Source organism: Berghia stephanieae, chromosome 3 (assembly GCF_034508935.2).
Source record: "Berghia stephanieae isolate SIO BIC M18660-M18661 chromosome 3, UCSD_Bste_1.3, whole genome shotgun sequence".
Lineage (NCBI taxonomy): Eukaryota > Metazoa > Mollusca > Gastropoda > Nudibranchia > Aeolidiidae > Berghia > Berghia stephanieae.
In genome coordinates this window covers 13,602,087-13,614,586 of record NC_088362.1, presented here as the reverse complement: position 1 = coordinate 13,614,586, position 12,500 = coordinate 13,602,087, and the positions used below count along the sequence as shown (strand labels likewise).

The window sequence follows — 12,500 nt, the reverse complement described above, 5'->3', positions numbered from 1 at the left end:
CTGAAAAAAATATTTCACTTTCAAACGCCAAGTCTAAACAAATACAATGCGAATATGTATACGTTTAAATGCTATACAATTGGGTACAGACCCCGCATCTGATTCTTATATTATACAATTTTGCAATAGACTTTATTTCTAACATATCATCATTAGCTCTATTAACTAATTTGGCAATCGGGAAAAAATATGAATTTAACAAGTTGGCCATAGAATTCGACCTTCAAATTTCGATAGCTTTAGATGACCCTCAAATTGGCAAAAAAAATTAAATTATTTTTTAAATATCTCAAAACTGGGATTTCGCGAAGTCCCAGGTTTGAGGGTTGTTGCCAAGATTAGGGTCATTTAAATCCTAGTTTTCTGGCCAAATTCTTTTTTAAAATGTTTTTTTTTTCAGAGTACGACAATGAACTCCTTAAAATCACGACATTATGTAAATTGTAAGTAATGTGTTGCGATGGTAAATTCCAGAAGAATTACACAACTCCAATGATGGAATTCCAATACAATTTTGATAGAAGAACGAAGTAAATGCTATTTGGAAAGCATTATATTCAATTACAAGTCCCACTGTACTAGGCTGAAGTTCCCAACAGCAATACACTGAGATTACATTCAAAACCAGATCCGATCCCCTGGGAAGCCTGCTAAGAGACATTGTATGGTGTGTGTATTAATAATACAAGCATATCTAGATATAATAATATGAACAATATGGAATGGCTATGACGAGGAATGAAAGACTATCGATACAACAGGCACCCAAGTGAGCCAACAGAGATCAGATAAATGAATAGTCAATTCAGTACTGAGGTGTGTATATTATTATACTTAAACATTGGGGCAATGTTCACAAAGCTAGGGGTTAGATAACACGACTTATATAATATATTGCATTAACTAAGTTTAGAAATATCAGTATAACCAATATCATCTCTTGTCCTGTATACTCTTCAACAGTCGTAACGTCACTTCCTTCCTTATGGCGCATGGTAACTTGGTAACACTGGCTCTAAACTATCGGAACAATGGCGGACGCCCTTATGAAATAATTCCCCGGCGAGCATAAAAGCGTATCCAGAGGGAAAAAAAAACATATAAATTTGATAATGTTTTGACTTTTACACATTCTGATCACAAGACATATGAAAAGTTTTAGCCAGCATGAAGAATAAAAAGTAATGATTTTCTTTGTTTAGAACCAAGATGGCCGCCGTTGCCGGGCGGCGTGACATCAGACTACTGAATCCAATTACAGTCACTGCGTTTGCTTTACGGTGGTTACAAGGTAAATGTGTATTAGAAAGAGAATTATTGACGATGTAGTTTGTTTTGTTTTTAAAGCCAAGTCATCAAGCTTCCGCAGTAAGAGTAAGCTTAAGGATGTTAGTAAAATGAATAATAATAATAATAATAATAATAATAATAATAATAATAATAATAATAATAATAATAATAATAATAATAATAATAATAAACACTGTTGAAAAAAAAAGGGATAAGTTTCTTTGGGTTTGACAGTACTTATTCCACTTTTATTATTCTCTCCCCTTGTTGTTATTAACTCTTACTCTATGCATTTAGCATATTTTAGTCAACATTACCATATTATCGTATATTGGACCTCAAAAGGTATTAAAACATGAGAAATCATACTGTTGTGTTGTGTCAGTGTTGCGGTAAAGAATCCGAAACCCTAGAGCATCTGATTGAGCGTTGTGTTGTGACGGGACTAAAAAAAATGAGCTTTTATAAAGTGCAATATCCACTTAATGTGCTCAAAGCGTTTTACAAAGGGTCCCTGACCAACAGCAACACGAAACATAAAGACGGGACATGACGCCTGTTAGACAATATTATTTTTTTTTTCGGACAGAGACAACGTTGTTAACGGCCAGGTACTCATTTTACACCTGAGTACGGTGAGAGAATGTGACTAAAGAGCCTTTTCCAACGACTCAACTATACGCCGAGCGAGGCTCGAACCCAGGACCTTCCGACCCGAAAGCGTGTGTCATACCACAAGACCACATAGCCGCACGATGTTTCATCAAGCAAAGCAATCGTAAAGTCCAGGACTAACTACAAGTGACTATACAAATTATTGAGAAACTCAAAACTACAATATTTTAATTAGCTAGAGATAGAACGAAGAAGACACCGGGAGACTCTGTCCACAGTTCAACTGGCATGGCAACAATGGGAAGGGTCCGGTTGGCTGGACATTCAAGTTGCATTTGAAAAATGTCACCAGTTTGTTGATTTGTTGACAAAGATCTCAGACAACTTGAATGCCACGTGACAAATGGTGGTATCAAAACCGTATATTATTAGTAAACATGTTTAAAAATGAATTTTAAGCTTACCCCATACCAACTTTAGTTAAAACAAATGTCGTTACAAACGACAAATCATGAACTAGCTTCCAAAGTCCTACACGGCTTTCACGCAACAGCGTTATCAACACCAACTTCAGAGAAAGTAAAGCTAATCTATAATATTATATTATGGTTAAACGTTCTAACATGCAATATTAACCAATGAGCGCTGCAAATCCTATCATTTATTTATTTAACATCGCCAAAATATCGTAAGAAGGTTCGCTTTTATACGTAGCAATCGTAGAGTCCAGATTAACTACAAGTGACTATACAAATTATTTAGAAACTCAAACTACAATCTTTCAATTAGAGATAGAACGAAGGAGACACCGAGAGATCTGTGAATCTGTCCACAGACCAAACCTGGCATGACAATGGGAAGGGTCCGGTAGCGACAACCTGTCGCGTAAAACGTCCCTTTGTTCTTCTGGTATCGGGTGGCCAAGTACCTACCCAGATACGATTCTCGCATCGGTGGGCATTTTGTTGGTTTGGAATACACAGGGTACCGTGGACAAAACACTGGTAACCTTCTTGCCCCCCATGAAAAGAGATAAGGAACAGTTAGGCACTTATTTTTCTGACATGATTTGACGGGTTGAAAGAAACGAATTCGGTGAAGTTTGTAAGAAGATATAGTTAAGATTTAAGGGCGGACAAAACGTTTACCTAAGATCCCTCCACCAACGCATAAATAAATAAATAAATAAATAAATAAATAAATAAATAAATAAATAAATAAATAAATAAAAACATAAATAAAAACAAAGAAGCAAAAAATGTATTTGGTAGGAGCACGAAGGATATTTACATGCAAAGTATTGTGGAGTAGGTTTCATTGGCCACTGTTTATATGATGTTCAGGCGATGGGCGCCGTACGCCAGTGTGACAACAAACACCAGGAATAAAGCACAGCATTCCCACATTTGCGGAAGGGGCGAGTGTGTGTGTGTGTGTGTGTGAGAGAGAGAGAGAGAGATAGATAGAAAGAAAGAAAGAAAGAAAGAGAGAGAGAGAGAGAGAGAGAGAGAGAGAGAGAGAGAGAGAGAGAGAGAACTTTTCTGGCACTTTATGGATTTTTTATATAGAACCTCTCGAATCAAACCCTTCCTAAAAATAATGAAATGTTATATCTTCAACCTTATTTAATTGAATCAACTCTTTGAAATTCAAGGGGAAATAAGGCGAGATATGCCATTTAAGTCATACCATAAAGAAGGCAGAATATGCCAAATATAATAGGGAGAAAAAAATGAAAGAAAAAATGAACATGGTGTAATTACCCGGAGTAGAGAATCACCGCAAGATAGAATAATGAAATGCTATTGATCGTTGTAATTTATTAATTATCTTAAACGTAGAACAAGGCGTCACCTGGACCTCGCTACAAAAGAGTTATTACAATTTAATTTGTTTTATGTTTTGCGGGTTTTTAGGTGTTTTTTTTTAAAGCTTTTTTATGTTTGTTTTTAAGGGTTTTACGGCGCTTGCAACACATTAAGGTCATATCAGCGCCAGTAAAAAGGAAGAACATGGGATAGTAAAAAGTTCTAGAACTACAATTAAAGCACAAAAGAAAAGGTAAGACAAAGGGGAATTGGTTCAAATAGGCAACTGATGTAGATTCCAAGAGCACACCGCCAAAGTACTTAGTTTGAGATCACCTAAAAGTCTCATCCAGACACAAGCACAGGTCCCAACTAAAAGGAATACACTCAAATGTTTACCATATAATATAATATGTAAATTAAACATAATACAATGCATAACAGAGAGATGATTTACAAGGAAAAAAATACCATCTCCCAAAACTATAACTATACATTTGACTGTTTCCCTCCCAGCCAAGGAACTCCGGCAAGGATTAGGACAAAACTATGAAATCTCATTCCAAGATAATGACAGGAAACAATTGGAAAACGGGTATGGGGGATAGAAGACACAGCATTTACCTCCCTGCCCACTATGGGAGGTCAGGATTTAGCTTTTTTAAATAATTTTTTTTTTGGTTGGGGGGGGGGGGGGGGGGGGGGGGGGGGGGGGGCGACTAAGACAACGCTGTTACCTGCCAAAAGTTAATCTTACATCCGACTTAAAAGTCCCTTTTCCAACTTTCCTTGCTCAAAGTAGTGGGGGACTCGAACCAGGGACCTACACGCCAGACGTCTGAATGTCAAACCACAAGACCATAATCAAATTCGTACTACATACTACCAGAAGGAGCTTGAGAAACAAAAAAAATTGCGGGCAGACGGATGAAACCTTAGAGCTGTGTGACCGTCTAATCTACTGCTATCGTTTGACTTCTGTCTGTAGCAGGCAGAAGATAGCAAAGGGGGACCGGTATCAAGGAGAGAATTTAATCCACAAAAGCGTTTGGCTGGCTGGCTGGCTACTGATTGCCGTAAGTAAATATTGGCACGGATAGCCGAGTCGTGGCCAACGAAAATAGAGCAGTACATTCTTTGACGCTTTTGTCGAACAATTATTTCGACAGATAAATATCTATACATACATCGCATGCGGCAACTACATTAAAAGTCCTGAAGCTACAGAAAATAAAGGGCAGACCTGCCTACTTGATCTCATAGCTTGTTACAGGAAATAGTATAATATGGAGTATGATGAAAATGGTGATGGTGTTATAGGGGAATGGTGAAAGTGAAGGATTGTAACGAAAATATTAAAAAGGTTGTTGTGATGATGATGATGATGATGATGATGTTGTTGTTGATGCCGTTTTTTCGATGACTACGATGTTACTAGTGTGCATCTGTGTGGGTGTGTCTATGTCAATATTGTATTGTTATAAACGTGTAACCAAATGGCAAATTGACACTTTTTTTAGGACAATGAAGATTTATTATTATTATTATTATTATTATTATTATTATTATTATTATTATTATTATTATTATTATTATTATTATTATTATTATAAAAATTCGTAGTTTTTAGGAGATAAAAGTGGCAACCGCTATAGTTAACTTTATATTTCAATATTTTATCACCACAAGTAATAAATGAAAATGACACTCCAAAATCCTTTAAATTATGTAGCCTGGCATTCACTTCCATTTTCAATTAGTTTTCATGACTTAGAGGGGCTCAGGATATTCTGAAATTGAAGCCAAAATTTCGTAATTCTACGAGTTTTTCGTAGTAGTAAGTAGGTCTGAAAGAGTGACAAAGAGGAAAAAGCAAAATCATCATTTCCACTGTAACATATATTGTAATATACTAGAGTTGTTCGGCTGTGTGTAATTATGTTAGTTAGAATTCTTTCTAGAGTTACACATTTTGTGTTGTGCATGTTTTGCATGTGAGTATGAATGTTGACTGCGCGAACGTTAAGCACTCTTTGTTCCCAATGAACATCGCAAGACCATTGTTTTGTGTTAGTTACTGAAAGAACTCCGTCCCAGCTGGTCGTATTATATATTTATTTTAAATGGACCATATGATTTGATATTATATAAATTGAATTAACGAAGTCTGAGCCGAGTCGTCACATCCACATCTGGACGCTGTTTCATTTAGTGAAGCACTGGCTAGCAGCATCTCTCCAATCTCATGGTATTGGATAGGACTGATGGATATTGTACGAGTACTAGCTAGACACGATATAATGCCTAACAGACGATCGGTACTGTTTAATTCGGAAACACAGAAGAAACAAAATTGACGTCACTCAGCTCTTTGTTATTGGTTGTAGATAGCCATTTTAATGATTCGTTTTCACTAAATTATATCAATCGGATTATAAACGATTACGATTACACATAATTTTGTGTGTTTATACAATATATCCGGCTGTCAGATGTTGAGTAATTTACCTAAACGCATGGCATCAATAGTTCCAAGCGGCCAACCATGATGGCGATTTCACGAACAATACAATTTTACAAACAATTCTATTATTTACATAAAAAAGGATCAAGAACTGAAAGGAGTGTGAATTATTTGCTCATTTTCACTACATTTCAACGGAAAATTTGGGTGTTTTTTTTTTTTTAATGAACAGAACAACAACAAAAAAAAAGCTGTTTTTATGTGTGTGAGATGTGAAAAGCTTGTGGTGCGAACATGTAAATGCACACACACACACACATACACACACACACACACACACACACACACACATTGATTGGCCGGAAAACAAATAGACACACCAGGACTGAGGGTCCAGAATATATATAATAGGCGTGAAATGCCCTTTAAGGTTAAATATACAGCAAAGGACATGATGTGGAAAAAGAAAACTTAACGAAGAATACGTGGAAGAAAAGGTCGTGGTACGCAATGCTCTCAATAAGAACAAGACAAGAATGGCCATGATCTCCTTCTACAAGGAACAATACACCGTCTCCGCCGCTTTGCTTTTAGGGCTTCTTGTCAAAATCACACCAAAGGCCACGCGTATTTTTTTTTCCACACACACACACACATACACACATATATTATTATTATTATTATTAATTATTATATTATTATTATTATTATTATTATATATATCATTGCGATCCATTGGCTAAGTTCACAAACATGATTTCAGCGGAAGAATGGATATGAATGAAAAAAATTGTGTCTGACGGGCGACTTGGGCTGTACGAAATGAAATTTAAGATCCACAATATGGCATTGCTGAGGTTATTGAGAGAGCATTGCGAAGCGCGTAAATATGCAACATAATATTATTATAGGTTCATTAATTGATATAAGGAATGAAAAAACGCACACACATAAAACACATACATACATACACATACATGCACACACACACACACACACACACACACACACACACAAAACTAACGAACGTATGTGAATGTCATGAAGTAATTATTCACATTTACCAGCTACCGCAGACCACATCATCAACATTACCCTGAATGTCATTTCATACACATTTCCTTCAACCTCTGATTTTACTACCTTTCTTCTTATAATATAATCTGTTCCCGGAATAAAGTCAAAAATTAGCCGTGGATTAAATGGGAGAGAGATAAGGTTCTATGTATAGCTATCTCGAGCCAGCATCCCAAACTAAGGCGATGATGCCTCGTGATAGAATCCAGCATCAACGCCCATCTGAACACACAGACTGGCCATAAATCGACCCATTTTTATGGGTTTTGGGTTGGTTTTTGTTTATTTCATTTCGTTGCGCAGATTGAGACCAGTATGTACGGGTACCGGGTGTGTATGTAAAGGTAGCCTGGGACAGACCTGCCTACTTGAACATTTCAAAAAAGGATACAACGATCGTAGTTTTTTTAAAAATTAGAGCTTTCATATAGTGCAATATCCACTAAATGTGCTCAAAGCGCTTTACAAGGGGTCCCTGACCAACAGCAACACTTAACATGTAGGACTAGACATATCGCCTGGTATGTGATATTACAATTTTTTTTCCGACAGAGACAACGCTGTTGACGGCCAGGTACTCATTTTACACCCGAGTACGGTGAGAGAATGTGAGTAAAGAGTCTTTTCCAAGGACTCAACTATGCGAAGAGCAAGGCTCGAACCCAGGACCTTCCGATCCGAAAGCGAGTGTCATACTACAAGACCACATAGCCGCACAACCTAGTTGTTATAGTTATTTTAAAAAATCATCAATTTACCTTCACACGGATTAAATAACACTTCAACATTCTTAATATTGTGTAGTCTGACATCAAACTTTAATTTTCACTACGTTTTAATGACGTATAGAGATGCCCATGAGTTCCTGAAATACTCTTCATAGTCGTAACGTCACTTCTTCTAATGACGCATGGTAACTTAGTAACACTGCTCTAAACTATCGGAACAATGGCGACGCCGTAGAAATATTCTCCAGTGAGCATAAAGATCCAGAGGGAAAAAACATAAATTGATCATGTTTTGACTTTTACACATTCTGATAACAAGATACATGAAAAGTTATAACCAGCTTGAAAATAAAAGTAATGATTTTTTTGTTTAGAACAAGATGGCGCCGTTGCCGGCGCGTGACCTCAGACTACTGAATCCATTAGAGCAAAAATTTGTAATTCTACGAATTTGTAACAGTAGCAGGTCTGGTCTGCTAAGAGAACTAGTTCATCGGCTGCTTGAGGTTGGGGAACTAAGCAGAGAGGTTGATAAGGAACATTTTAGAAGTCGATGAGGGACGCCTCTTTGTTTTTTGGAAGGGATAGGAAGAGTTTGTTAATGTTTCGCGTCTCGGCGAATGGGAATTTGTTTATATTAGGCCTCGTGCTTGATAAACAAAAACGGAAGCAACAGAGTGAAAAAAAATATAAAATAAAAAAACCCCAGCTTGCTTCGAGATTGAGACAAGTCACATGTTTGTTCAACTTTTTTGGTTTCAAATCACTGTTAGCACGATTTAAAATCGGCATCTGTTTTTAACCCTGTAGCGGATCTTGGTGAGTACACCAAAAGGGATTAAGAAGTAGTCCATCAGAACTATCAGGGTTATCTAGGTATTTATAGTGTGAACAGGACAATAGCAATTGCTAGCTACCCTTTGGAAAGGACGCTAGTCTAACGCAGCTACATTCCGCCAGATCTAACAGACCCAGCTGCCCAATCATTGCTGGGTGGACATAATTTGAACCGGCAACCCCTGGATACACGACCGATTGTGAGAAACCTAACAGCAAAGAAAATTTGCATGGCATAACTAAATTCCAGGGAAGAAAGGGGAGGGGAGAAAGCTGGCAGGTAAAAAGATGTCTGGTTGTGTGTTGCGATATGGTAAAGTAATTTGGTATAGAAGTTTTAAGGTTAGAAAATGTTCAGTCAGAAAATTATTTTTTTTTCTGTCGAGACTTCACACAAAAAGCATAAGGTTAGTTTACCCTAAAAAAAATACATTAACCATTCATTTGGGGGGGTGGGGGGGGGGGGGGGGGGGGGGGGGCAACAACAAAAAACAGCAACACAAAACTAAATAAAACAAAACAAACAAACTTGAGCTTTGATAAAGTGCAATATCCACAATACGTGCTCAACGTGCTTTACAAAGGGTCCCTGACCAAAAGCCACGCATAACATATAGAACGAGATATGACGCCTGTTAGGCTATATTACATTTTTTTCAGAGACAACGCTTTTAATGGCCAGGTATTCATCTTACACCTGAGTACGATGAGAGAATGGACTGGGTGTTTTTATTTTGACAAGATGACGGCCATTTTAATAAATCGATATTTGAGGGACAAATTTTAAACATTTTATTTAAAAACGTGTTATAGACTTTAGACTATCTAGTACGGCGGTATTATCCAGGGAAAACGATCAATGACAACACTTTGTGGAAGGTAATAAAATAGATAGTAGATATGTAATTTTTGTGAGTAAATGGGGTAAGTAAGGCTGCTGGTAGGCCGGGCAGTAGAGATGGGGGATCAGATTTTAATGATGGAAGCGAATATAAATTGACACACATGCACACACACACATATACACACACAGAGAGAGAGATAGAGAAAGAGGAGGAGGAGAGAGAGAGAAAGAGAAAGAGAGAGGGGGGAAAGAGGGAGAGGAGATAAGGAAAGATGAGAGAGAGAGAAAGAGAGAGAAAGAGAAAGAGAGAGAAAAAAAAGGGGGGGGGAGAGGGAGAGGAGATAAGGATAGATGAGAGAGAGAGAGAGAGAGAGAGAGAGAGAGAGAGAGAGAGAAAAGAGAAGAATTTGGAGGGGTTGGGGGCAAAGCACTTTTTTAAAGAAAAAAAAAACAAAAAAAAAAAAACAAACAAACAACAACAAAAAAAAAACAACAAAACAAACAAAAACAATCATGCGGGCACCAGATGCGACCTCATTGTTATCTCTAATAATATAGTCAAACACCGTCAAATAATAATAATAATAATTAAAAACTTACCGTTTCCTCGTTTCCCGGGTACATTCTGACGATGTAGATGATAATAATAATATCCACAGAAAATGTTTTGAATAAAAACAAATAGTACTTGCTCCGTTTCTTAACTTTTGAAAATATTTTTTTTAAACTATGTATTTTCCAGAGGTTATTTCATGTTAAATTGTTCCAAGCATTCAAGTTTCCCCAACAAAATTTGCGTTGTCTTCTCTCTCTCTCTTTCAATTTCCTTAAAAATCCTGAAGTTTGCGCAAACAAAGACCCTTGAAATATGAATGTTGTACGTAGGGTACAATAATCACACTCTTATCAACCTTATCACTACGACGGATAAAACACAACACGCATGCACGCACGCACACACACACACATACACACACTACACTCTCTCCTTCTATCTATACGTCTATCTGTCTCTCTCTCTCTCTCTCTCTATCTCTCTCTCTCTCTCTCTATCTGTCTCTATCCATCCATCCATCCATCTATCTCTCTTTCTTTCTTTCTTTCTCGCTATCTCTCTCAATCTCTGTGCACCTGCTACCATAATAGATGGCGTACAATATTATCACAAACAAAATTCCGTGGGTCAAAGAAATCGATGATTCACTTTTCCTCACTTATAATAACAATTAAAAAAAACACAAAACAAAACCCAAAATCGACGCAGTTTATAGAGGGCCTTGAGTGAGGTCAACTCTCATTACTACATACTACATACCAAGTCAATTCTTTCCAATCGAAGCACAATCAAATACACTTGAGTAAACAGTCTGCTACAATTTACAACTCTCTCTCTCTCTCTCTCTCTCTCTCTCTCTCTCTCTCTCTCTATCTCTCTCCTCTCTCTCTCTCACACATACACACACACACGCGTGCGTACACACTCTCTCTGTCTCTTATCTATTTATATCTCTCTCTCTCTCTTTATTTCTCACTCTCACACTTACACACACACTCTCTCTCTATCTTTCTGTCTCCCTTTGTCTCTCTCTCTCTCTCTCTCTCTCTCTCTCTTTATTTCTTACTCTCACCCTTACACACACACACACACTCTCTCTATCTATCTTTCTGTCTCCCTCTCTCTCTCGTACACTCCCTCCCCCCACCCTCCCACCCTCTCTCTCTCTCTCTCTCTCTCTCACACACACACACACACACACACACACACACTGTCTCTCCCCATCGTATGACTCACTGATAATAAAAACACTCCTGGGATAATCAATTTTACTGAATGATACGAGTATGAGTAATGATGATATTATCCAAGTAAAACACAGTAGCAGAAGCAACATACAACCCACCACTAAATCCGATACGGCGAAATAATTAGGACAAACAGAAAGCCGCTGTGTAGAACTACCTGTACCACCATTTAATCGTCAAAACGATAAAACTTACATTTACATATCACGAAACCGTATCACCAGCACAAATATAACCATCATAGAGAGCTAAAAGAATTATATTTAGCCAGTATTATTATTATTATTATTATTATTATTATTATTATTATTATTATTATTATTATTATTATTATTATTATTATATTATTATTATTATTATATTTTAATATTATTATATATATATTATATAGTAGTAGTTAGTAGATAGTATAGTAGTAGTAGTAGTAGTAGTAGTAGTAGTAGTATAGTAGTAGTAGTAGTAGTAGTAGTAGTAGTAGTAGTAGTAGTAGTATAGTAGTAGTAGTAGTAGAGAGTCAGCAGCAGTAGATAGTAGACAGCAGTATAGTAGTAGTAGTAGTAGTAGTAGTAGTAGTAGTAGTAGTAGTAGTAGTAGTAGTAGTATAATTTAATAATAATAATAATAATAATAATAATAATATATAATAATAATAATAATAATAATAATAATAATAATAATAATAATAATAATAATAATAATAAATTACAACAACACAATGCAGAACATTGCTTGATAATATCATGTATAATGAAGCATGTCCCTTAATCTAATAAATTATCCGTATCTGATTCGAAAATTCAACTTGGTTTACCTGCTGTGAACATTTGATAATTTATTTAAATATAACAATTATATAATTAAAATAATTGGTGACGGTTTACCCGAGACCGTTTAATAATTGAATGATTTGTGACCTATTGGCTCAAGACAGTATTATCTCTGGGTGAACCGGAATGCCACAAAGGGCCTTTAGGATCAAAGTGATCTGAAATGTGAGATTTTAGTTTTGGTCACTTTAAGAAAACGAAATTCAT

The 12,500-nt window shown here is 36.5% G+C and overlaps 1 protein-coding gene across 23 annotated transcripts in view; it reads right to left on the bottom strand.

The window, feature by feature from the left end:
• The window catches only part of LOC144967169 (septin-2-like), a 127,462-nt gene that overhangs the window by 27,880 nt on the left and 87,082 nt on the right, over positions 1-12,500 (bottom strand). For 7 of the 23 annotated variants that reach the window (XM_078904093.1, XM_078904091.1, XM_078904085.1 and 4 more), the window contains exon 2: positions 10,264-10,499. The exons of 13 other annotated variants lie outside the window; for them this stretch is intronic. In XM_078904093.1, coding sequence (XP_078760219.1) covers positions 10,264-10,287 — 24 coding nt within the window. In that variant the 5' untranslated portion in view covers positions 10,288-10,499. Of the gene's footprint in view, positions 1-10,263; positions 10,748-10,818; positions 10,985-12,500 lie in introns of those variants that run through there. 3 more of the 23 variants (XM_078904094.1, XM_078904084.1, XM_078904089.1) reach the window with 3 other exon arrangements.